The sequence below is a fragment of the Melopsittacus undulatus genome, chromosome 11, assembly GCF_012275295.1.
Source record: "Melopsittacus undulatus isolate bMelUnd1 chromosome 11, bMelUnd1.mat.Z, whole genome shotgun sequence".
Taxonomy (NCBI): Eukaryota; Metazoa; Chordata; class Aves; order Psittaciformes; family Psittaculidae; genus Melopsittacus; species Melopsittacus undulatus.
The window spans coordinates 14,906,286-14,931,543 of NC_047537.1; the positions used below are offsets into that span (position 1 = coordinate 14,906,286).

Sequence of the window (25,258 nt, forward strand, 5' to 3'; positions counted from 1 at the left end):
GTGGGTATTTCTGTGCCGTGTCTATTTTGCTCTGCCTCAGACTGACCCATTACTGATGCTTCCAGTGAGCAGGGGGTGAACACAAACAGTGCTTTACTTGTCCTTTGCAGTCAAAAGAGTTTTAGTTCTGTTTGCAAAAATGTATTCATGTTCAGATGTTCTTTGTGCAGAACTGAAAGCACCTGAACCCCTGCCAGGGAAGGTTTGGTGAGCAGAGAGTGTAGGAGCCTGGCTACCCCATCTTGTATAAACACACTGGTGGTTTTGGAAGCAGACCTAGAGGAGTTTGCAAATGCATTTATTTAAGCAGCCCAGCTGCTCCTACCAATAATGGATTCACAGACTAATTGTGTATTTACTCAGCTCACAGGCCACTGAGTTTTTCGTGTTACATGATTTGCACAAATCGATGAGTAGCGTAGACACACAAGCTCACATCTGGAACACATGAGCTGTGAAGAAAGGATTTGCACAGTGACCTAGTTAGCACCTAGCAGCATCTGGATCTTCAGATCTGGTATTTGTCTTTCTTTGCTTGCAATGAACTGTTAGATGCTATGAGGCAGATTGCAGCAGTGCCCATTTCATAGGGCTGCATGACTCCTGCAGGATGCAGCTACCCGAAGAGCGAGGCTTGGAGCTGCTTCACTTCCCTGGCTGGCCAAGAAGGAAAACTCCAGATTACGTATGACCATAGCACAGCTGGACTGGGGACCTGCCCCACTCACTGCTTTGCCAGGTACATGGAGATGCGTTTTAATTCTAGGTATGGGAAAGCAGGGAAGAGAAACCTTTAGCCAGAAAAACTAGACCCTTATATGGGACATATGGAACAGAAGCAAACCCAAGGTCCTACACAGAAGTACCCTTTTGAGCCCTTCAGGGTGTCTGACTCACAGGATCATAGAATGGTTTGGGTTGGAAAGGACCTTAAGATCATCCAGTTCTAATCCCCTGCCATGGGCAGGGATGCTTCACACTAGCCCAAGTTACCCAAGGCTCTGTCCAGCCTGGCCTGGGGTCCCTGTTTCTAGTTATGTGGCCATTTCCCACCACTTCTTCCTCTGATGGCCCCTGAGGCTCTAGAAACCCCCTTTCTTGTCAGAATCCTTTCTACAAGCAGCACTTTTCCCACCCGGCTCAGGAATGCTTGCAGAATGCAATCTCAGATGGTCGGGCATGAGCGTTTGCCCTGGAGCTTGATTTAAGGAGTTGTGCTTGCCCAGCAAAATCCAGGCACTGTTCCTGCGATACGCTCGCTTGAACAGCCTGGTGAGAAAAGTGGAGGCCAGGAACTTCAGTTTTATGACCTTGTAATGGCCAGAGGCTCAAACCCATGATGGGAGCCTCACTGGTCAAGGCAATTACTAAAAACATGAGGAAGGAAAAAACCCAAAGCCCCCAAACCTGTCCTTTCTCCAGATTGCTGGCTAAACAACCTGTGAGCTGCAATCATTCTGCAAAAAATGCTCTCAGGAGTGGTTTTTACAGTGAAAACGGTCATAAATAACGATAAAAAAATGCATGTGCGTGTGTTTTACAAAGCAAGGGGGAAAATTCCGTCCTCTCCAAGCCCATGGTCTGTGAATAATTTGTGAACAAGAGGAGCAGCTCCATCTATCTTACACAGTGTTTGTTACAAATCATTTGCTCAGGTGTAAATCTTCCTGCCAGGGTGGGAGCAGCAAATCCTCCTTCAATTTTGGTCTGCTGAAAAACTTCCATGGCTAAACATGAGAAATTGGATCGGTAAGTAACACATTTAGAAGGGCATCGTGCGATGAATCTATTCCTGGTGCCCATGATGGGGGTGCTGCGTGATGGTCCTTATGAAGGGTGATGGTCCTTATGAGGCTGGGGGTGGCTGTGGGGCAGGATTCCTGGCCGGCACACATTGCTGAGCCACAGAGGCTTTTGCAGGCAAACAAAAGCCAAGCCAAAAAGACCATCCCCAAAACCCACTTCCCTCCCAGAACACCCACAGCGAGCAAGCAAAGAGCTGCTTCCCAAGGGAAACACATCAGAGCATCCCATCTCTTTTTAGAGCTCATGGATAGTCCCTAGGTGTCAACCCTGCTCCTCCTGACCCTCCTGTGAGTCTCAACAGGATTGATAGCGCTCCAGAAGCTCCTGCTTTAGAGATTCTGGGGCAAAGTGAGGCCTTAAACTTCCATTCACAAATAAAAGTGAGAATAAGAGTTTAATGCTGATGGTGGCAAAGGGAAGTGTAAGCCTGTGATCCCTGAAGGGCTCTGCCATCTGAAGGCAAATGAAAAGGATGATTGCAACACCCAAGAATTTATTTATTTAAAAGCTATAACAAGGTTTCAAAGTGCCACTGGGAGATGTGACTCATGGTACCTAAATGCTCCTGTTTGCCAGCAAGCTTAGATATTGCTGGGACTGACAGGCCAACAGGTAGGAGGTGCAGAAAGGTGGTTCAGCCCTTCCAGCCTCTATGGCCAAGACCAAGGATGTTCCACTGGGCAGAGGCACCGAGGGACCACTTGCTCCATCCCGTCACCCATCTGTTTGGACGGTACGCTCCCCACAGGTGAGTTGCAGCTCTCCATCGCTGTTTGCAAAGTGTGGCCCCTTCTAGGCAGCCCCATAATACAACCACATTAAGTAAAACCAAGCACAGATGTGGGCTGGACAGTCAAGGAGAAAAATGCCCATCATGGGATTTTCAGCACCATCAGAGGCCCGATAGATAAGGGGATTTTGGTGTAAATCCTGTTTATCACACTTGATAACGCAGTAGATCTGAGAAAGCCACTAACTTTCTCCCTTTTAATCTATGTTTATTCTCTGCTGACTCTGGTCAAACCTGCTGTATCCACATCCAGCCCCTCCAGCCCTGCGGCTCTGGTCCCTCCTTCCTTAAAGTGCCAAACCAATTGATAAAAGCAGCAGTTCCATTATGTCAGAGATAAGATCCTTTTGCCCATCTCTTGATGAGATGACTTTTGGAGTGAGCTAGCACAGTAAAAATTGTGAATTGCAAATAATATAATCAAATCTACAATTTGAGTTTTGTCCTGAGTTAATTACCTGAGTACTGTACATCCGTTAGCTACAACACATCGCAGCAGAAATGGAGAATCTGATTGCAATATTCACTTTTTGGATGATCTGCAGGTCAAGTATTATTCACTGAAGAGATTCATGAATAATTCTGAATAACTGGACCAATATATTTAGAAACTGTGCAATCTGCAAACAGGGAGAGGAAAAAGCCTCAAATAAATTATGCATTGTGTCTTTTTCCTGCAGCTCTGGAAATGGATCTGATTGCCTTATCACACTCCCTGCTATGTCTAATTTTTCCCTCCGATAAACCCCTAAATCTCTCCTGATAACTTCCTAACCCAACAAGGATTAAATCAGTCGAACAGAACCAGTCACCCTGCTCCTAGCGAGTTACTTTCCACTTGGAAAATCTAAATCATTCAGCCACGTGTGTGTGAAGCAGTTTGATTAACTGGGGCGAGGCGAATCTAACCCCAACCGGAGGATGCTGCACTTGAGAAAGCAAAACAACCCAGGAGCAGGATGCGGAGCCGGGCCTGCGAGGTCCCCAATCCGTGATGCCACACGCCACCTCGTGTCGGGCGCAGGGAGTAGCTGGGTGCTCCTGCCCCAATTTCCAGCCATCTGACGTCATTTCAGTGCTGAGGGGGGAGTTTTGCTTGGTTTTATTTCTTTGCACCCTTGGGAGTGTGAGGAAGACCTTGGGTCCTTCATGGTGCTGCTATTGCATGTTGGGTGCTGGTGCTTGGTTTTGGCTCATGTGATTAAATTACATGGTGGATGGAGAACCTGACCCTGCCTATTTGTATGGTGAGTGCTGCTAAGGACAGTGGGATCTCCTCTGCCCTGCTGCTGTGTATAATATCCTGCTTGTACCTTGCTTTCTGTCCAGGCATGGAGAGACTTGGCCAAGGCCAACCTCGAAGTCATTAACAGATGGAGCTTTGTGATTCCCAAGCACCGTAGACACAGGACCTGGAAGCACTTTTTAAAAAGACTCCAGGCTCCAGATTTGGAAGGATTTGTGACTGTGACCGTTGTCCTTCCTGCAGCACCAGTGTGTGCTTGTGGAGACAGATGGAGGTAAGGTTCCTATTTTAGCAATATTTGACTTCATGGGGTTGGGATGTGGCTGAGGTTTTCCCAGTGATCTGAGGAGCAAATCTCTCATAGCAAGTAGCATTTTTATAGCAAGGTAGTAACCAACCCAGTCTGAGCATGGTGTGCAAGTGCTTCTGGGTTTCTCAGATGTCCGTAGGCTTTTGTGCTTGTAAATGGGAGTGCTGCAAGTTGTCAAGCTGCTGGTGCTGTTCTGAGAGGTGTGATGTGCAGGGTCTGCTCACAGGGCTGCCTGCATGCTGGGGGCAGGCTGGGCTGGCTGGCCTAGTCAGATCCATGTGAGAATGGACCAAATGGGAACAGCTTGTTTGAAGCTATCATAGGAATGCACAGCTAGGACTTGCTTTCCCCCCTGATGTGTATATTAATCAATATCGCATTCCATCTGCTGTTTTGTCATCCTGACACTTGGTATTACAATGCCCCTCTACAGCTCCTTACAATCAGCTTGTGTTTTTGCAGCCCTAAATAGCTTGATCTCAACAACAACCTTTGTAACCCATCCCTCTTCCAGCCCATCTGCATCAAGCAGCCCAGAGCCTTGCACAGGTCCCCTGGGATGCTGCCAATGACTTCCCTCCATTGTGAAAATTGACCTTTGGGTCTCACCCTTTATTTCCGATGTTTCAACCCGTTGTTGGCTCAAGGGGCTGCCTTACCTCTCCCAGAAGCACAGCTAGATGTCTTCAAAAGCCTTGGGTGAGGAAGTAACTCTGAGGCCTTCATCCGTGTCAGCTCTATCAGCTGGACCATCTCTGTCCTCAGGATTGCTTCAGAGAAAGTGAAGTGTTCAGGAGCATCACTTCCCTCTGTTAAAGGCCACGGGCTCTTTCCATCATATTTACCATTCAGCTGTGACTTTTATCCTCCATCACAGTTTCTACCAGACGTGCAAGGATTTCATATCCAGCTCCTAGGAACCCTTTTCTAAAATTAGCCCCATGTTTTCCACCTCTGGTCCTGCCACAGACTGAAGCAAAGGTTATCCACTGCGGTTAATGGTTAAGCGATTTTTCATGTGAGCACTTTTACCCTTGGGTGAATGCGATCTCATCCTGGGTATTTATTACAGTTGGGTTGCTATTTATTTCAAGCAGTAGAGGAAGTCATGTCCTTTACATGTTACACCTTGGTTTAGGTGTGTTAGGAATGGAGGGAAGGAGGAAGAGAAGGCACAAACCCCTTTATGGGTAGTTCCTTTCCATGCCAGTTGATCCAGTCCAACTACCACGTTGTCATGCCAGGTTAAGGTGAAAATATGCTCCCCCTCCTCCCTCTAAAGGAATCTTTTCCTCTTTCTCTTTTCTTTAGCCTTTTCCTTTCCTCCTGAGTTTCTTCCCATCACTGGGACATATGAGAGGGGGTTGGAAAACACCAAAATCAGAGAGTTTCCTAACTTTGAACCACCTAACAGCCTTTGGAAGACTTTCCATTTGCTTTTTAAACACTCAGGCCTGAATATCACATCATGTGCCCAGCCATAAATAGCTGTGAATTAAACAGGCTGCGCTGCTTTTTTGGCTGATAGTTATGTCCACTGTTGCCGCAGCGTTATCTTCACATCCCACCGGTGTTTGCGTTGTAGATCAGGAGCTCCAGCTGACTTCTCCTTTGCTTTTTCAAGATCTAAAGGGCTGGAAGGACACTCACTCAGTTGCACAACCTCCATTCAAGGGTGTTTCTCAGGTCCTGGCCGTGGGGCTCATTTTTTGTCCTTTGACAGCCTCTGTAAATCAATAAGGCAGTTGGAGGTCACTTGTAGTCAATCAGTAACAAGTGCTGGTGAAGGGGAAAACACTCAGTATTTGGTCTAAAAACACCGGCTCTAAACTCAAAGTTCTCACTCAGGGTGATGTTTTCCCAGCCCTACCTTTGGAAACCTGGCTCGGTGCAGAAACCCAGCCTGGCCATGGTCTCCTCCTGGTAATTATCTGCACAGGGAATGTCCCAGCACGTGCACATCACCTGCATTACAGCAACCCAGGGTGCAGCGTGCTTTGGGTGGAGGCAGCGGGTCTTGTGGTGCAAGGTGCTAATTTGGTGCCAGCTGAATTACCTGTCCTTATGAAGGAAGTCATTAGGTGCTGGCTGAAGCCGTGCATGACCTTCCTCAGCCACCTCCTTCAGGAACCAAGACCCATGTCCAGGTAGTAATTCTCACAGGGGTCCCTAATTCCTTTTGCAACAGCTGGGAACTAAGCTCTTAAATACCTTTGCTGCCTGAATCATATTCCAGTGGCGTCATCACCTCTGTTTGCTCCTAGCTCTGGAGCTGGTTGCCTGTAAAATCTTCTGCCTGACCTCATCTCAAGGCCCTGCAATGAGAACACACTCAATTCCTTCTTCTCTTTGACCTCAGCTGCTCTGGGCTTTGCAGTGATGCAGGATCCTATCTCTGAGTAATCATCCAGCCATCCCTCCCTGCATGCTCATGGGGGGGCTCTCATGCCCTGCACTGCCAGCTTGTATAAATGCATCAGGCTCTATATCTAGTCTGGATGTGCTCTAACAGTCCATCAAGCCATCACTTTTTCTGTGCTGTTTCCCCCCCCCCCCCCGTTAATAGAGCTGGGCTGCACGGTTTTGCACAATAACCTGTGACTCATTTTTGGATCCATATGCTGGTTTCCATTGAGATTTAGCTGCAGGGTTTGCAGATTTATGTGTTGCACGTTACATCTCCACTGCAGACTGGGAGGTGGGCACGCTATGCTGCGCTCTCCTTCTGCCTCCCAGAAGTGTCCATTGCATCTGCCCCTGAGCCCTGGGGAGTTCCTGCAGGTCTTGGACCCAGATAACCTGAGTCTGCTCCCTTGCTGCTTCCCTGCCCAGTGTCTAAACACAGAGGAGAGCTTTGACAGTGGCCACTGGCCATGGCCACATGGAGCTGGCATCCTTCCTCCAGCTCTTCCTCAGAGCCTTGTGCAGGCACTCACGCTCCTTCCCACCCTGCTGCTGTGCAAGGAGAGGAGGATTTCCTATGTCTCTGTCTTGCACATATTTAATACAAACTTTAAACACTGGCATTGCCTCCCAGCTTTCTGACAACCTACAGAGAGATGCCCAGAGAGCAGGGTGGAAAACTGAGTGTGTGAGCAACACAAAAGGGATTTTCTGAGCAGGAGCTGCATGCAAGTATCCATTAGGCTTGCAAAGGCTTTAACAGCATCCTCCAGTGCTTGCCCTGTGTGTAGGTTTTCCTCAGGCAGGCTGACTGGTCAGACTTGAATTTTAGGCTTCTTAAGGATTTAATAAGAGGCTGAACTTGAATACTAGGTTTGAGTGGAGAGCTACATTCTTCAAGGTCAGAAGGTGGAGAGGGTTGGTCCTGTGCCATGGGGAGGTGCAGTGCTCCCAGGATGGCCCAGTGAGCAGGCAAGGGGATGCCCATTGCACTTCTGCTGTGCCATCCTGCAGGCACCACAGGGCTCAGAACCCCACAGGCTTGGGCAGCAGCTACACGAGTGTGGCTGTTCTGTTTCTGGGAGCTGAGCTGGCCTGTTCAGTGTCCTTCTTCCACTGCACCACATTGGAAAACTGACCCAAAACGTTCCCCATGGGAGGAAGTTCTTGCACACCAGAACTGCAGCAGACCATTCGTGCTGAAGAGTGCAGTGAGCATGCTTAGTTCCCAAGGGTTTCAACCAGGAGTAAAAGCTAAGATGGCATTTTAGACCCCAGGCTTAAGCACTGTAACGTGCTAGCTGAAGGAGCAATGAATCGTGTGCTTTCCCCCTCAGCTACGTTTGCATCCCAGCTCTTCTGGAACAAGTGGGTACATGTCTCCTGAGTCCCTCCAACCCTCCCACACTTGCAAAATCCTTTAGCTTTTGGGGGAAAAAAAGAGCCATATAAAGCCATTCTTTATTAAAGCACTCTCCAATGCTGCTGTGTTAGAAAGGATGGCAAGAACATGCCACTTCCTACGGCTCGCTTGCAAAATGACAGATGAGCCATCGGAATAGGGGCACTTGTCACAGCCAGAGATGATCCAGCTCAGGTGCCAACTGCTCCAGAGGGCAGCAGGGCCGGCATCTCCCAGTGATCTTCACAAGGATGTGCACAAGCAGTATGGATCTTTAATTGGAGTTTTTCTCCCATAGGAAAGGTACAGCTGAAACCCAAGCGGGTGTTTTCTTGCTCAGCAAGTCTGATCCGAGCTCCTCTACCTCCCACCCAGCTTCTGATGTTCTACAAATAACTGGAGTTTTAGAGCATTTTGGGTATAACCCAAGGCCAGACCACTGGGAGAGGAACCCACTTCTCCATCACACTGTGGTCTCTGTCCATCAGCTGCCAGTGCAGAGCATCGAAAGCCTTCACAGGAACCAGAGCTGTACTCATATTCAATGCTGTTACCCTCGCTTTCTCCTTTGAACAGCAAAATCCCCACCATCCACAGGCTTTGGGGGGTTTAGAGCCCCACACATCATGCTGAAGCCCAGCATCTGCCTATTTAATCTCTTTCCCTTATCATACCAAGCCCCAGCACATGTCTGCATCCCCAGCACTGGGCACCAACCCGTGATGCAAGCCCGTTAGATGGCACCATGGTGTAGTGCTCGCTGCACCTTCCTTCCTCTCACCCAGACGTGTCTTGACACTGGTCCAGCCTTGAACTGGCCTTTTGTGCAAGGCAGAAAGCTCTGGGCACCGCCGTAGTAACTCGCTGCACCCACTGAACAAAGAGCAATGATAAGGCTCGCAATGCGCCGCTCGCCCCTCTTCCCTGCAGGGACAGTCTTCAGCAGGGATTTTCCAGGATCAGCCTTTTCTTTATTTAAGGATTTCTGCATAGGCAAATGTTACATTGGTGGGGACACACAAATGCTAAAATGATCAATCCTATGTGTATGCACACGCTCACTCCCATAGCCCGTGCTGCTGTTCTTGGGGTATTTAAACATATGTGTATATACAGTGGCCTGGAGGGAAATGTTTGCTGTGGATTGAAGGAGTGTTCTAACAGGGTCTCATTGATGAATGCCTCTAAAGAGTGTCCCCTCTGTGCGTCTGTGTCTGTGCAGCTCGGTTTCAGCAGCTCTGTGTCTGTGTAGCACAGTCTGCAGAGTGCATATTGCCCTTTGAATTCTGTTCTGACTCCTCTTGCTTTACTCTTTCACCTACAAAAGAAGGATTTCTAATGAAAGTAAGCAATACATTGCTGCACGAGCTCAGGTGTAAAGGGTTTTCCAGAGCAGGACAACTGGCAGCACACTGCCATCCTTCTGCCTTGGCTTTTTTTGTGGTAGAGAATATACTGATTAAAGTAAAAATAGGGAAGTGCAATGCAGTGAGGGTGTTTGCTGACCTTGTTCTGATGACTGAAAAGTCATTTCAGGGTGAGAATGTGCCTTGAGCTTCTACAGGGACCAGTTGTCCTGGGCATTGGATCAAGGGAGATTTTCATCCAGTACGGATTGCAAGATAGGTAGTAGTTGCCATTTAAAAACGAGGTACGTTCCAAAGAAAACAGCTAGGAAGATTTCAGTTACAAGAAGCAAATTCATAATGCGTCGATTGGTTAAATGTGCACAATTGTAAATACAGACAATAATTTACAAGCTTTTCTCTTGAAATACTAGTGCTGCTATAAGGAGACAAGCATGTGACTTACTTATAAAGACTTACCATAGCATTTCCATACTGTAAATGAGCCTGATTAAGTTGACATTAGCTATTACTTGAGCTGCGTTCCAATTAGCTAAACAAAGGCTATGAATTCCGTCATTTCTGATGGAAGCTACACAAAACTTGTCTAATTACTGCAGTGAGTCATCTAGTTAAATGGTACTTCTATATGGACAAATTGATTTCAATGTGAGATTAATAGCCTTTTGCTGCTGTTTTACGTGCTTGCCAAAGACCATACTACATTGTTGCTAAGCATCATTAATGGATTAAAAGAAAGGTTCTGCATAATTCCTACAGTGGATCTTCAAGCAGCTTGTTTAGTTCGTGCACTAGCCTAGCGCTTGTTAGCCCTACGTAACACATGGGTATGGGAGGCTGCCACGTGTGAAGGAGGTTAATGCAATCCCAGGAACTCTTTCAAAAGCTCACAGGTTTTCTTATGGATGACTTCACGGAGCTTCCGCACGCGCCGGATGCTGGAGGTGCCCACAAAGCTGTCTGGCTGCAGGACAGCCATGCCGTTGTGGACATCTCCCATGATGATGAGCTGGCCATCCACCGTGGTCATGTTGGGACACGGGCAGCTCCAGTCCATGTTCAAAAGGGTGATTTCTAGGGGTTCTTTCCCCAGGAATTTTAATCCCATTTTTTCATCTTTGAGAATCTCCTCCACTGTCACCAGGGCATGTCCCGAGTCTTGGTCTTCGGTCAGCTCTGTTATCCGGCCCAGGATAACAAAATCACTTTTGCAGAAGCTGGTCACCAGCTTCTGGCGTGGTTTGCAAGCTTTGCAGTGCGTGTTCTTTGGGAAAGGGCACATCTCTTCACAGGCCTCCCGGCTCTCAAAGTTGTTCTCATTGCCTCCACACCCGCCATAGATGAAGGACTGGCACTGTTTTGTCAAGCTGTTGTAGGCCCATCGGGGCTCGTAGGCTTTGCAGTGCCCTTGGAGGGCTGGCAGGTTGCAGATGTTGATGGGGCCATTCATGCAGGTTAACATACAGTTCTCGTAGGTCTCAAAGTGGTTGAGGTTGCTGTTACAGTTCCCATAGATGAAAGTAAAGCAGTTGTTTTTCTTTGCATCATAGTACCACCTGGTCTGCTCTTCCCCACAGTCTTCACTGTCCGGTTGCTTCAGGCACTCATCGGTTGGAAAATGTGTTTTGTTTTGGGAAGCTTCTTTGGATGTGGGTTCCCCTTTGATGACTGACAAAGGGAAATCAGCCCTGAGAAGGCCACCGCTGTTCTGGGCAGTGCAGGTGTAGATGCCAGCATCTTGGAGCTGGGTGTTGTAGATGACCAGCTGGGCGATGTTGGTGACCACAACGTTCCCTCTGACGTGATTTGGTTTCATGATGACTTTCTCTTTCCCATCGACCTGCTTCTCCCATGTGATTTCTGGCTTGGGTCTCCCTGTAACATCGCAGAGAAAGCTGACGGTCTCTCCTACATAGACAGACTGATGGATGGGGTTGTTCACCAGAGCAGGGGGCAAGATATCAACGACTGTTGTCTCGGAATAGGCAGTAGTAGGGCGAGCTGTTGTTTCTGGTGGGATAGGGCTGGTGTTTGGCCAGGTAAGATGGTACCTACAGGTGACTACGTTCAGTGTAATGCCTTTGATGCAAGCTTCTGCATCCATGTAGCACTTGTTGTAGTAGGTGAGCCCATCAGAGGCACAGGTGAAGCTCGGCTCCTTCTCACACCTATCCTTGCACTTGCAGACGGGTTGCCCATCCCAGATATCACACTCTGAGCCTTGCTGGATACACATGAAACGGTCACAAGTTGCCTCCTTGGGCATTCCCACCGGCCCTTTTTTCCCCTTGACGTCCATGTACCGAGCTGCCACACAACTCTTTGTCCCACAGACATTGGGGCAACACTTCTCAAAGGTCTCACACTCCTGTGGGGAAAGAACACAGCCCAGTCATTAATGGGGGCAGAGCAAAGTCCTTTTTAGAGACCCAACAAACAGGGAGCCCAGAAACTCCCAAGGTGTTAGCTCAGGGGACCTGGTCTGCCACAGGTATCTGTGGTCTGAAACCCAGTCTCCCCAGTAATGAATAGAAACATCCCCCCCAGCACCTCCTGAGTGGTTTCTAAACACACTGGGGGTTCTGAGTGCTTCAAGAAAAGACTTTTGAGGAGGAAAATGAATATCTGTTTCTTAAACACTAACCTCATCATAATTCTTCCCTAGAGTCACATGGACTGCTCAACTACTGAACCAACAACCCCCCTTCTGCACTCTCCCAGATGCCTGAGGACAAGGCCTGAGAAACAAAAGCGGATGGAAAGGCTTATCATATGGCTGTAGGCAGTAATCCTTCTTATTTTCCACAGAAGTATGTAAAGTATTATTTGAATTCCCTGAGACTAACAGCCTACTCTTGGAGGTGAAACTGCCAAGGATTTGTAATTGTTCACATTGTAGAGGAAATAATAGAATATCTCAAAAGTAAGGAAATTCTTGCTCCAAAAATACTTTTTTCTATGGTATTTAGGAAAACAAACACAAAACAGCTCATTATGGCTCCTCTGTCCTATTTTAGTCCTATTTTCAAATGCATCATCGCTCTTGTAGTGATTTATTACACCCCATCTCAGCTACAGTCAGCTCTAAATTGCAGTTAATTTTAGCAGAATTTTCATCTTCTCTGCAGAAAAGGTATTTGATACGTGTGGTCACAGCTGCTGGGCTGTCATGGATTAAGGGACCACAAACACTGGTACCATGTACCCAACGGGACACACTTCCACCGTGTGTTAAACCCCTATGACCCCCCTGAAACCCAGCGGCTTTCTCCGTAAGTGAGAACAAAATGTTTCTTAAGCTACCAAACCAAAAGCTTCCCCTGAGCCCAGTGTCCTTTCCTTATTGGGAAAAAGATGACCTAATAACATAACTCTTTCCCCATTTCCAGCTGCACATTACTGGGTTTCAGAAGCAAAGTCAGAAACCAGAATGGGTAATGTTTTCAGCTGAGGTTGAGGAGTGTGGCTCTTTAGGGTCCTTGATGCTCACAGACCACTCACTCCAGGCAGGTATTTGTAACCAGTGGCTTCTGGCTTTCGGTTTTTGACCAGTCAATTATTAAAACATCATCCCCTGCTCCTACTGCTGGGGTTCTGCAAGTGTTTTTATATCCATTGCTGCACCTGGTAGCTGAAACAGAGGAGGCTTATTTGGGAACGGTGAAAGTAAAAAGAGCACCTTCATTCGTAACACATGGGATCCATCTGAGCAAATGTCTTTGTTTACTTGATGGCCAGCATTTTTCTCTATCCTTTTTTTTTTCCTCCACTCCTTTTAGCATTGCAAAACCAACCTGGCTGCAGAGCATAAACTCAAGGACCTTTTTCAGCGTGGTACATGTTGCTGGAGCTTTGCTGTTGGACATGATGTAAGAGGCAGGATGAGCAGGTATTTTCAGATGCCAGCTTGAGCTGGCAGTGCTGACAGGTTGAAAAATGAGTCCGGGGGTTGTAAGCTAAGCACATTTTGAGCTGGGAGCATCACAGAGAACATCTGCCTGGTCATTTTAACCATGATCCTGTTTTGTACTCCAAGCACGCTTTGTGTTTCAAGTGCAGCAAAGGCTGATGATTTACATGTTAAATCAAACCATTTCATTCAGGATTTCTCCCAGGAGTATAAAGCACTGACGATGGCCACCAACAACAAAGAGCGTGGTGACACTGCTAAAATACCATGGATTGGCCCCAGGACATGCTGAGTTCTGGAGTATCAAATTCAGACCTTTCTTTTAACAATAAAGCCAAGAAAATGATCAAAGAGAGCGAGTGCTGTACCCACATCAGTGTAAGTGACAGCAGCCGCACACCTCCCCACCTGATAACTCATCAAACCTTTGCTATTTCATACAGATCGCGGGTCAATTAAATACATGCACTGTCTGCATCGAGTCCTGCACGGGGCCAGCACCTTCCCAGCGGGAACAACCCTTCCCATCGGGTACCAACAGCCCACCACCAAACCCCATCACCCACGCCACAGAGGTAGAAACGTGCATCACTCACCAGGTCAGCTTCACACTCTCTCTTGCAAGTGCTCTGCGCGTCTACCCACAGGTTGGGGTTCATGTCATTGGGGCATATCCCAGCATGGGAATACCGGATTGGAGGCAGAGCTCTCCCTTTCAGAGAGACCTCCAGAAGCAAGAGGACACTGCTCTTCCCCAGCAAGATCCACATCCACCGAGTGAACAGCACCACCAGCATCTCAGAACTTCTCCAGGGCAATGGCAGGGACTGAGCTGGAAGCAGTTCTTGTCTGCCTGGGGCTGCTTTGTTTTGTTCGTAAGCCTTAAATTTTCGAGGAACCCAAATGCACTTGACTTCGGTAAAAACTTCAGCAAGCTCCTTCGCTGCCTCTGCTGATAGTGCAGCGTGGTCTGGACCTCATTGGATTAAAGGTCCTAGGAAGTTACCCCCTTATTTTAAGAGAAACGCTAATAGTCTGAGCAGAGTTAGCTCTATTTATACCCTGCCTCTGTTAACAAGTCAGAAAAAGTAAACTTGATTTCTTTGACAGGCACACGCTTCCTATGTCCTGGTGGCAGTCAGACAGATTTGTTGCAAGAAAAAAAAGCTGGAAAGAGTTCAAAAGGCTGGAACTGGCATGGTGGGACCCCTGCATGTTTCTGAATGCAGGGAGGCCTTCTTAACCCCTTTAGACCTAAAGTACTTCCCTATGCTAAGAATGGCATTTACTTCTGAAAGAGTACTTGTCTAAATAACACGGACCCGCGGGCAGGGGATTTCCCCACGGCAAGGGGCTACACAATCACTTGCTAAAAGGAACAAGTAATAGGATTGAAGCAATTAAAGCTCGAATATCATATTTTAACAAAGGAAGTGGGGAAGAAATAACTGATTTAAACTCAGGAGAGACAAAGCCGTCGTCTTCACTGCTTCTCCCGGGGCTCCTCCAGGCTGTTTTGCTTCTCTTTGGTGGGGAAGGTTTCCAGGATGCCGAGTTTAATGCTGCCCTCCGAGCCCACCAGCAAGATGTTAAAAGTGTCCCTGAATTCCTCCACATTTCCTGACAGCCAGATCCCATTGTACAGTGCATTGCTGACCCCTTTAACAGCAACGACAAAAAAATAGTACAAGTTCAACTCTATGGAAACCTGCATAAAGGAATGTACAGCATTTTTGCATCGGGGGGCGGGGGGGAAATGCAGTCAAGCTGAGTTCCTCCGTCCCTGATTATTACAGCAAGGGGCTGATCCTGCTCGTGCTGAACACGTGCCAAAAGCCAGGGACGAGCGGCAGAAGCCAGAGTCGCTCAGCACCTTCCAGGATTAGAGCCTTTGGGCTGAGCTCTGGGCTGGCTTGGATGGATCCTGTGTGGTGCTAAGAGCCAGGTGAGTTTGCATCCCACGTGGGGGTACAGCAAGGCCAGACCAGCAGTGCTGTGCTCTGGCAGGAGGCAAGTTTGTGCCCCATGCCCAGTGCTCCAAAGCCAACAGACCCGGGCACAATCAACCCCTTCAGCAGAGCTTTTTTGTTGTGTTTATTAAAGTGGGGCTGGTTTCACGGCTGAGCCTGGTCCGAGTTCTCCCCTCAGTGACGATGGCTCCCAACCAGTACAACCAGAATGAACTGGGCTACGTGCAGGCAACACCCCAAGGCCATGGGGCTGCTGCTCCTCCCCAAAGCACAGCAACTGGGAGATTCCCAGGGATCACCTAGGAAAGGAAAGGAAAAGAACCTGGACCCAACCTGCCCTCAGCTGTGGCATTACTGTGGCAACCCAGGCTTGTAGAGAAGCTCTGTGGCGGTTCTGATTTGTGTGGCTGTGTTAACGATAGGCACCCCATTTGAATTGCATATGACGTGCAGGGAGAAGTTTTCCAAGCAGGCTATTTATAAGGAGCGGAGTCAACCACCAGGCAGCAGCTTCTGCAGCTGATTTATCCTCTCTGGAACTTAGGAAACCTGCACGGCACTCGTACAAAGCAACATGTTTTATTCAGTGCCTGTTTACAAAGGGAGCGCAGCGCCCTGTGATGCCTAAAAAAGCCAACCCAAAATGACACATTCCCAAGAGGTACTTAAAATTCTTACAGCTCTATTAACAACAAAATCACATGTGCGAGTGGTTCTGTTGACTAAACAAAGACACTTTATGTTGTAAAACTGACTACAGATCAGCTTTGAAACCAGCTGTATGTGGGTCTCAAAGAGGGTGGGTATCCCGGGTGATGGGACAACTCCAGCGGCTGCTGTACACGCAGGGAATTTGCCCTCGGTCCATGGCTTTGCCACCGTGTAGCTGTGGATGTCATTTTTCCTTCCCATATGGAGTCTTTTAGGACTGTTTTACCTCCTTACCCACTGAGGTGGAGGTAGGGAGCTGGTGAGTCCATGGTGCTCTTGTAGCCTCTATCTTCTTATGACAGAAAGCAAGCTTTGGCCATGTTAAGTGAGAGAAGCACCAATGTGGACACACATTCCATGGGATTCCCTTCCAGGGAGTATAAAATAACACTCTTATGTTTTCCCCCTTCCCAGATTAAGGATCCCTTGCCCAGAGGCACATTTCAGCTGTGGGGGAGCAGTGTGAGTCTCTAAAGAGCCAGAAACTGGCTTGCATCAGACAGAGCAGTCTCTGCTTTGCTGTGTCCTCCTCCATCCACAGGGATATTCTCCAGGGACAGGTAAGTCCCACTGCTGCTTTCTGCTTTCAGCTCCCACGTATGGTGTTCAGTGTGTGACAGTCTTGATGGTGGAGCTCAGGCTGTGACAGGTTAGCTGGAAGGGAAGTGGCATGGGACATGCAACTCAGCTGATTTAATTGTGTCCCTCTTGCAGGTCAGTGGGGTTGTTCAAGGAAAAGCCATTTGAATGGCTGGGTTTAATGTGTTGTCACCCCAAACACTGGGATAGTGCTTGGCACAGAGGAGAGGGGCAAGGACATTCCATAGGAGCTTGGGGAAAAGGGCAAAGCAATTATCATTAATGACAATGATGGTTTTGTTGGGTCACTGTGCTATTAGAGTGAGGCACAGGAAACCTCTGTTGACTGAGAAACCGTGTTTCAGCAAAACTTTTTGCATAGGAAGCCTCTTAGAGAATCAAATCCTGGCCTAATCCAATGGGAACGGGACAGACACTGTGCCCCTCTGACTCCCGAGCAGGGAGTGCTCAGTCCCATGAAGGATCAGGCCCTCAGATCCTGTGCTTGAGCACAGCCAGGAGAGAAGAAAGCAGCGCCATAAATCTCACTGTGAGCAGGGGCAGGGAGCTCCCGGGGTCAGAGGAGGCAGCGAGGGCTCTGAATAACCCTCGACAGCCCCATCCCTGCCAGCGCATCCCAGACACACGGATACCCAGTCTGAGCGGGAGGGGACACCAGCCCCAGGCTGCCCCCAGTTGTCCCAGCACAGCCAAGCTCTGTCCAATGCACTCAGTACCTCCTGGGCTCCATTGAGAGCTGTTTTCTCACCTGGTTTAGATGAGTTTAACTCCATGGACCCCATGGATCTGACTGGGTGTTCCAGAACAACACCAGTGAGTGCCAAGTGTGAGCTGGGGGCTTTGTCAAGCTCCCTGGGCATCGCTTTTCTGTTCTTGTTTATAAAATGCATTTTGTATTGAGTATGAGACATAAAATAAACCTTATTCTCCATTTCTATGAACAAATCTATTATGAACACTGAATTTTGGCTCATCTTGTCTTCCTCATATCAGATACTGATGTGATAAAGAGCTTCCCAAATGAGTTCAAACCTTAGAAGAAACCCCACTACTCCCTCAAAATCCCCCTTTCTGATCAAGGTGTGGATCCAGAGCTGTCAGATGGGGAGCTGGGATCAGCTTTCCCTTCATCCCAGCTGGATAAACCTGAGCCCTGATGGCACAAAGGAACAACCAAGATCTGCTCCCAGCAGTGGGGATACGGGATCTCTGACCATCCTGTGCTCCATAGATGTCCATCCAACACTACACCACACTCCTGAAAAGGCCTGCTAGGATGCCCAAGGGTCCTGGTTAGGGCTGTTGATGCAGAATTGGTTTAACTGCTCCTGGGTTTTGTCCATCACTATTTCTTTGCCCTTTTTCTTACTCTTCCAAGCTCTCCTATAGGATGTCCTTGCCCTTCTCTGCTGCACCAAGTGCTGATCCAGTGTGATCTCTTCTGCTCAAGGAGGGAAATAGGATTCTCTGATGTACAGGGAACCTGGTGCTAACTCCCTGCCCCTTCTCCCGAACAGGGCATTAAACCTGCCCTGCTGCAGGGACCCTGCTCCCACAGGCATCCCCAAGGACATGCTCTTCTTTAGCTCCACCATCATCATTCATGCTCCTTATGTGGCTCCTGGTCCATGCACAGATGCACGTGTGGTGCCTGAACAGAAAAGTACTTTAAAAAAAGCCCCAATTCTGTCTCATTTAGGAAGTAACGATGCTCCCCTCTGTGTGTAAAGCTTATTGCACTTAAAGCTGATAGCCAGACATTTGAGAGGGAATATCACTGCCAGATCCCTTCTGAAGCACAGCTGCCAACTGCTTGCCTCAAGCAGGAATGTTGCTTCCAAACCCACAAAGAAATCCAGATAATGCCTCAGGACCTCAGATTCAGCTTACTTTGGACTACAAAAGGCCAAATCTTCCCCTTCAAGTGATGCCCCACTCCCACAAACCTTGGGAGAGCCTGCTCAGGGGATGGCCAGGAACCCAGGATGCCTGGATGCCTCCCCACATCCCTTAGAAGGGCGCATATCTCATGCTGGCCATGAGGCTGGCTGAGCGAGGATGATTTTTGGCACCATGTGCTGCACCTCTGAACATCAAAGCAAAGGCAAAGGCTGCTGTGCTGGCCACCTGTGTTGGAAGCACACAGATATGAGTAGGGCAGATTTGGACCGAAGCTATGTGACAGTAATGGTGTGCCTGGATCCTGTTTTTGGGGCTGTTCATGTGCATGATTAGCAGTGGAAGCATATTTCAGTTTCCCTCTAGTGCAGATCTTTGTCTTGGCTCCCTGTAAGTGCCCATAACCAACAAACACTGGTTTTAACATCTGAGATAACCCATCTGAGCAGGTAACAGCATGTACGGACCGGCTCGGAGAGCCAGGGGTACACTGAGAGCAGTGACTGCTCACCACAGCGAGCTGCTGTTTCAGTGCGTGCTGCCTTACATGCAGATGCTCGGTAAGCAGAAGTTAATGTAGTCAGACAAAAAGGGCTCAATTGGGGCTGGGGGGGGGAATCAATAATGTCAGGGAGTTTATTACAGGGTTATGGGCCACCTGCTAGACCCCAGCATTAGGCAAGCGTAATGCTGTGCTTTGGAGAGGGCTGATGATGCTGTGCTCAGACAGGGCTAGCATCAGGATTATTGTTTTATGCCTCAGCAGATGGCTTCTGCTCAGGGGTTTTATCTTTGAGTGCAGGCACACAACTACCCATCATTTGCTTTCTCTTGCTCTGCTAATGTAAGCTGGGCAGGAAGCAATTGCCAGTTTGATGACAGTTCATTATTGCTAGGTTTATTCAGTCTGAAACAGCGCAGCGAGAGGCAAAGAGGGCACAAAGGAAGATACTCAACCAGTTAGCAGTGAGATATGGGGGAAAGCTGGGCTCATAAGCTCGTCTTTCACTGGCCCCTCTCTGTCTCTCTTTGGGTATCCCCATAGATAATTCAGGGATGCCATAGAGCATGGTATCTATCGAGACTGCAAGGGTCAAATGTTGAGAGTGAGTTCATCCTGCCTTAGAGCAGGAGGGTCTCGGTCACTTCCCAAACTCCCTTCCAGCCCTGTTCTCTGGCACCCTCAATGTGGAGTGAGACCTGCTCAATCCAAGCTTCAAGTTAGGGAAATCTGAGATCTGTGCTGCAACCTGGAATGCTGAGAGACAGCAATCACACCCACATTGCAGGGCCAGCACTGTTCTTGTCGGTTATCTGCTTCCATGATGTACAGGCTGGACAAGAGCACTGTCCCCTGCTGAATATGGTGAGATCCATCCTGCACTGAGGTATGGCGGCACCAGAGAGGCTCAAGCACCTCACTTTGTTGCAGGTTTTGCTCACTAGCAGTAAGTTTTGTAGCTAGCTCAACTAACAGCACTTTAGGAAACTCTGGAACCCATTCCCTGGTGTGCAAATGGAGATGTTCCCATGTCTTTCAGCAGCCATAGCATGAAAACCACATTGAACTGGTGCATTTGCTGCTGTTGTTTATGATTTTCACCTTTGGTTCTTGGTTCCAGGTCAGTTTGAATGAGGATAACAGCGAGGTGCAGGCCTGGCATGTGCTCAGGCTGAGTGCTCAGCACATCTTTCACCAGAGCCGGTGGTGTTTCTCCGGAACGTGAGTTAATTTAGTTCCACATGGAGGAGGCTAATGAATATTATTAGACCCATTGCACAGATTGACTTCAGTCTGCAAATGACCCTCGTTTAACCTCCCTTATTTACTCCTAGGAATTTAAAGCAGGGAGGAAATCACTTACTGAGTGTCACACAGCAGCAGCTGCAGAAGGCTGGAGCCCCCAGACCCTGCTGCCCACCCCATGGGCACCATTTGCTTGTCAGAAAGCTAGTTCAGTATAGAAATGTCATGTTGCTTTTGTTTGTGATGTGATTCAGCTTATTAAACAGGAAGGTTTTAACCTGCTGTGCTAATTTCATTTAACACAACCCCATCATCTTCCTTGAAAAGCCAGCTCCTCCTGATTCATGCTGTAAGCCTGTGACTTCAGCACGAAGGTCTCATCTCGCTGTCACTCTGAGCTGTTCCTTTTAGAAAGCATAAGGACCTATTGGTGGATGAGGGTTTGTCAGGTGAGATAAAGGTGAGATAAAAACTGCTGCACCATTGCCTGGATTTGTGCTTCATTGTGAGACTTCAGCAAACCCCTGAATCCATGGAAGTTTGAAGCCCTCACTGTGGCTGGGAGCCTCTCCAGCTCCCAGTGACTGGGCTTTACATCAGGCAACAAGCCAAGGTTGTTGGCTTCTCTGGACAACCTGGAAGTGCCAGAGCTCCTCCGAGGGTTTGGTATCCAAAACTTCGCTATAAACAATAATTAATGTTCACAAAATGGAGCTATTTCCATTTCTGCAAAATGCCATCAAATCCTTTTAGTGTCAGTTCTGTCTTCATGGAATTTAAACCTAAATTAGGACAAAATTTCTTTTAACTGAAGACTTATTGCCTTCGTTTGCCTTTGCTGGCTGTTAGTGGTCCTGCTGCCACTCAGTGCATCCTTCAGCCATGCTCAGTGTGACCTCTGCCAGGAGCAGTCCCGACCAGGTAGCTCAGCCCTGTGGACCAGATAGGACACATCATACTGTCTGCACTGCTGGAACCTAGATGATGGCCATCAGAAAGGGTGAGTAAGTCTCTTCTGGGCCGCTGACACCCCACTCAAAATGCCCAAAGGAGACTAAATGCATACATGGCATTAAGAGAGTGCTCCTCTCCTGGCATTCATTCAGCAGATGATCTGAACACTGGCTGGAAGTGCAAGTGATGTCTCCAAAGCAGTGATGATCTGCTTCCATTGAGCTTTCAGGTGCTAAGCCACCCCTGCCTGCTCTGGTAATGGGATGTTTGTGTTCATTAGTGGCTCTTTTCATTGTAACTCCTTCTGATTTCAGCTAATTCAACACACGTTTGCATTTTGATCTTTTATTGTTTGCCGTGTGAAGAGAGCACCTGCAGCCTACACCACAGCAGGGTTCACTGAGATGCAGCACTTTCCTATCCACAGCAGCTTGGTCCTCGGTTGCCTGAGGTGATGGTGGCCAGCAGAGCCATTGCAGGTAAGGTGGCAGAGATTCATGTGGTGTAATCGTTATCGTTTTCCCGTGCCTCCAGGGCCTGCACGTTATCTACCCAATTGCCAGGATTGTGTCTTAATGACAGACGCAGCAGGCTCCTTTGAGCAGGGAGGTACAAAGGGATGGGAGCATCGTTAGAGGCAGCGTTTCAAACGCTCCCTAATGGCCTGATTTCTCCCCGACTGAAGTCGATGCTGACTTCAAAGCAGAGCGGGGTGAGGTTACAGCCAACCACTCTTGGAAATCCCACCCAGCGCTTCAGTTTTCTTGACCTGAAGGCCAGTTCAGCAGCTCTGCTCCCACGAAGCAGCGTTCAGGCATCCTGTAAAAGCTGCTGCAGTGATTTTAGCCCTGGGTTCACATGGTAGCAGCATGTGAACGGTGGAAAACCCAGAGGACAATGCAGCCCTCCCAGGTTCTGGTGGCTCTTCTGCAGATGTCGGCCTGGCAACGCTCTGGCTCTCTCCTCACCGGCTGGGGGGAAGTTTAGGGCAATGGGATTAGCTCCTTTGGTACAGGGGTACAGGGGTGAGCTCCTGCAGTGGGACAGGAGGATATAGGGAACCCTCACATAGCTTCTGTCTTTGCTGTGCATCAGCCATGAGAACAAACTGACCTGTCTGCTTGGAAAATCTTCACGCTACCCCTTCAAACCATCTCTTCCCATCACAGAGAAAAAGACCTTCAATTAATTTTTCTTTTGTGTTTTCTTCTTTTGTAAGTTTACATGTTTTTCTTTAATGTTTCTACAACACCGTAGCCACAAAGCTCTGTGCAGGGTGGAAAATCAGACCTTTTAGAATCATAGAATAGTTAGGGTTGGAAAGGACCTTAAGATCATCCAGTTCCAACCCCCCTGCCATGGGCAGGGACACCTCACACTAAACCATATCACCCAAGGCTTCATCCAACCTGCTCTTGAGCACTGCCAGGGATGGAGCATTCACAACCTCCCTGGGCAACCCATTCCAGTGCCTCACCACCCTAACAGTAAAGAATTTCTTCCTTATATCCAGTCTGAATCTCTGCTGTTTAAGTTTCAACCCGTTACCCCTTGTCCTATCACTACAGTCCCTAATGAATAGTCCCTCCCCAGCATCCCTGTAGGCTCCCTTCAGATACTGGAAGGCTGCTATGAGCTCTCCACATAGTCCATTTCCACACATTTCCATAAACTAATTCCCTTTTAAAATCAATTAGATTTGTCGATCTGGAATTGTGATCAACATGGGACCCATTCCTGCCTCTGCCACTGTGAGCCTAGACCACTCCTGCCTCTGTGCCACAGCCTCCACCCCTCTGAAGGGGACCATAAAGCCCACAGGTGACATCAGTTTGTCTCCTAAATCCCTGCTTCTTGCCATTGCCACAGAAGTGATGTGCGAGTGTGAGGTGTGATATGCTGCAACCCCAAACCTGCCTGGAAACTGTACCTACAGCCATTTGTTTGCATGTCTTAAGCTGCAGCTTAAGCAGGACCCTTTCCAGCTCACACACACATAGTTCTTTTTTTAACTTTGCCATGGCTTTAAGGCTAATACCATTGCTGTTTCAGAACATATACTGGGTTTGGACTTTCTCAGCTCCTCAGTTTCCCTGAGGAATCTGGTGTACCAATGGCCATGGAAAACCAGGTTAAGCGCACAGTAGAGGCTTTCATGGCCCCTAATCTTGATGACAAAATTATTTGAACAAACACTTCTTGTGTCACCAATATATATTATGTAAAACCTTGTGACTTTGATTATGTGTCTATAATACAGATTAGTCTGTTTGGGTGTTTGGTGCTGACCTCCAATAAGCTCCTAAAGTATTAGCAAGAATTTGCAAGTGACAGGCAGGCAGAGGTGCTGTTCTGCCTAATCCCATTCTCAAAACTCAGGCTATATATGTCTGAACAGTTTCTGTTGCTTTCCTTAAGGCACAGGGTTATTTCTTTCTCTGCCCCCACTGCCTTTGTCCTACTCTTCACTGCTTTGATGTATCACAAATGTTGGAAGATTGAGCTAACCTTGTGGATCAGAGCCAGGAAGACAGCGAGAACAAATTTAGAATAGGAGGCAGAGAATGTACCAGCTGGGAGGTGATGCTGTCAATCTCCATGGAGACCTCTTTAGTTACAGCTTTGCTAATTACTCTGTTGAATTGTATAGCGTCTGGTTGAAAGCCCGTCCAAGTCAATGGGGAGTTTCTAATTGACTGCCCATGTCTCAGGCTCATGAAGAGTGCACAGGGCACAGCCCCTAAGTTATGATTTGCATTTCTGGCTTTCTCCTTGATGGCCAAAACACATCCTCAGGCAGATCCAGACGCCTTGATCTGGTCTCCTGCATGGGGAGTCAGCTCCTGGGACAAGATCCACAGAATCCTTTGGCTCCTAACACTAAAGAAGACCTGGCCCTAGGCCAGCTGCATACATTTGCCCCATGTCCCCACGATGAGCCTGTTTCATGGCTTGGAAGAGCCAAGTGAGGGACTGGAGGCACAGGCAGAGAGGAGTGCCTGGAGAAAAAGCAAAGGCAGCCCCTTGTATGCTCAGGTTCCCGGGTTAAGACATCTCTTGGCTCACAGGGGCCTGGGGACCCTCCCCATAACTGCAACACAAACAGCAACAACCCTCAAGGGGAGAAGTTCGCAGCTCAGGCTTGAAGTTTGAAGCCAAACTGGCTTTAGACACTAATCCACGGAACAATTTCCAGTTGTTATCAAAATCTATTGGACTTCTTAACCATGAGTCCCTGAGCTGATGTACCACCCCCCTCAGGTTCCAGTGCTCCGGCCTGTTTGGTCAGAAATCAGTTATTTGCCCTACAGATAGGAACAATGTTAAATTAACACATGGGAATCAGCCACACACCTGATGTCTGTAGGGATTTGGCTGCAGATAACCATGCCCCCAAATAGCAATGCCATTTTCCAACACCCCCCCCCAATCCAATCTCACTCCATCCTGCATCTGTGTGCATGTGTATGTGCACATCCACTAAGGAATCCCTTTCTTAGGCACTCAGCTCCCCCATGAGCCCCCACAGGATGCTCAGCAGGGCTGAAAATCCATGGGATAGCTGTTTGCTCCGTGATTCAGGGATGCTCCCCGTGGCTCGGACCTGTCCTAAATCCCAGCCCCCTTCACCATTCTCAGCACTGCAGTTCCTGGTTGGTGATTTGGTGAGAAGAGCTGTGATTTAAGGTCAAAAGAAAGATGACCAGTGAGTTCTCTGCAGCTTTGCAATGCAAGGATTTATCTCATCAAGAATACAGAAGCTCTGGTAGAGCTCCATCCCCCCTGCCTAAGGTGCTCATCCTGCCTGGCACCAGAGAGCTGGGAATTACTGGGTTCAAAGCTCCTGGGTTACCTTTGGCTCCCCTAACAGCAAACAGGACACAGTAGGCACTTCCAGAGGATGACTTGTCTGTGCTATTCACCCAGGACGAGGTGCATCAGCCTCTGTAATGCATGGTTTGTCCCATAGGCACAAAGTGAGCATTGGGTGACACAGGCTCAGGCTTGATAACGTGGAGCTTCAAACTGAACCTAATTTACCCACAGACAAGGGGGGATTTCCATGGGGCCAGCACAAAACCTGGTGTAATATAAATCAGTTCTGCTTTGTGGCTTTGCCTTTGCCCTTTGAGATCATCCCCT

At 48.3% G+C, this 25,258-nt stretch overlaps 1 protein-coding gene and 2 long non-coding RNA genes across 3 annotated transcripts; 2 read left to right on the forward strand and 1 right to left on the reverse strand.

The window, feature by feature from the left end:
* The first annotated feature begins 3,942 nt into the window (after positions 1-3,942).
* LOC117436785 (uncharacterized) lies at positions 3,943-13,786 on the forward strand. The gene is made up of 3 exons (XR_004550117.1): positions 3,943-4,116; positions 11,990-12,134; positions 13,104-13,786. It is a non-coding gene; the product is annotated as an uncharacterized lncRNA (long non-coding RNA).
* On the reverse strand, positions 8,968-14,421 carry WFIKKN2 (WAP, follistatin/kazal, immunoglobulin, kunitz and netrin domain containing 2). Its single transcript, XM_005144259.3, has 2 exons — positions 13,831-14,421; positions 8,968-11,692 (listed from the first exon to the last, which is right to left on the reverse strand). The coding sequence occupies exons 1-2, from the start codon at positions 14,029-14,031 to the stop codon at positions 10,181-10,183; spliced, it is 1,713 nt and encodes a 570-aa protein (XP_005144316.1). The 5' UTR covers positions 14,032-14,421; the 3' UTR covers positions 8,968-10,180.
* LOC117436784 (uncharacterized) lies at positions 13,793-23,311 on the forward strand. Its single transcript, XR_004550116.1, has 5 exons — positions 13,793-15,179; positions 16,330-16,475; positions 20,037-20,137; positions 20,251-21,594; positions 22,813-23,311. It is a non-coding gene; the product is annotated as an uncharacterized lncRNA (long non-coding RNA).
* Positions 23,312-25,258: the final 1,947 nt, after the last annotated feature.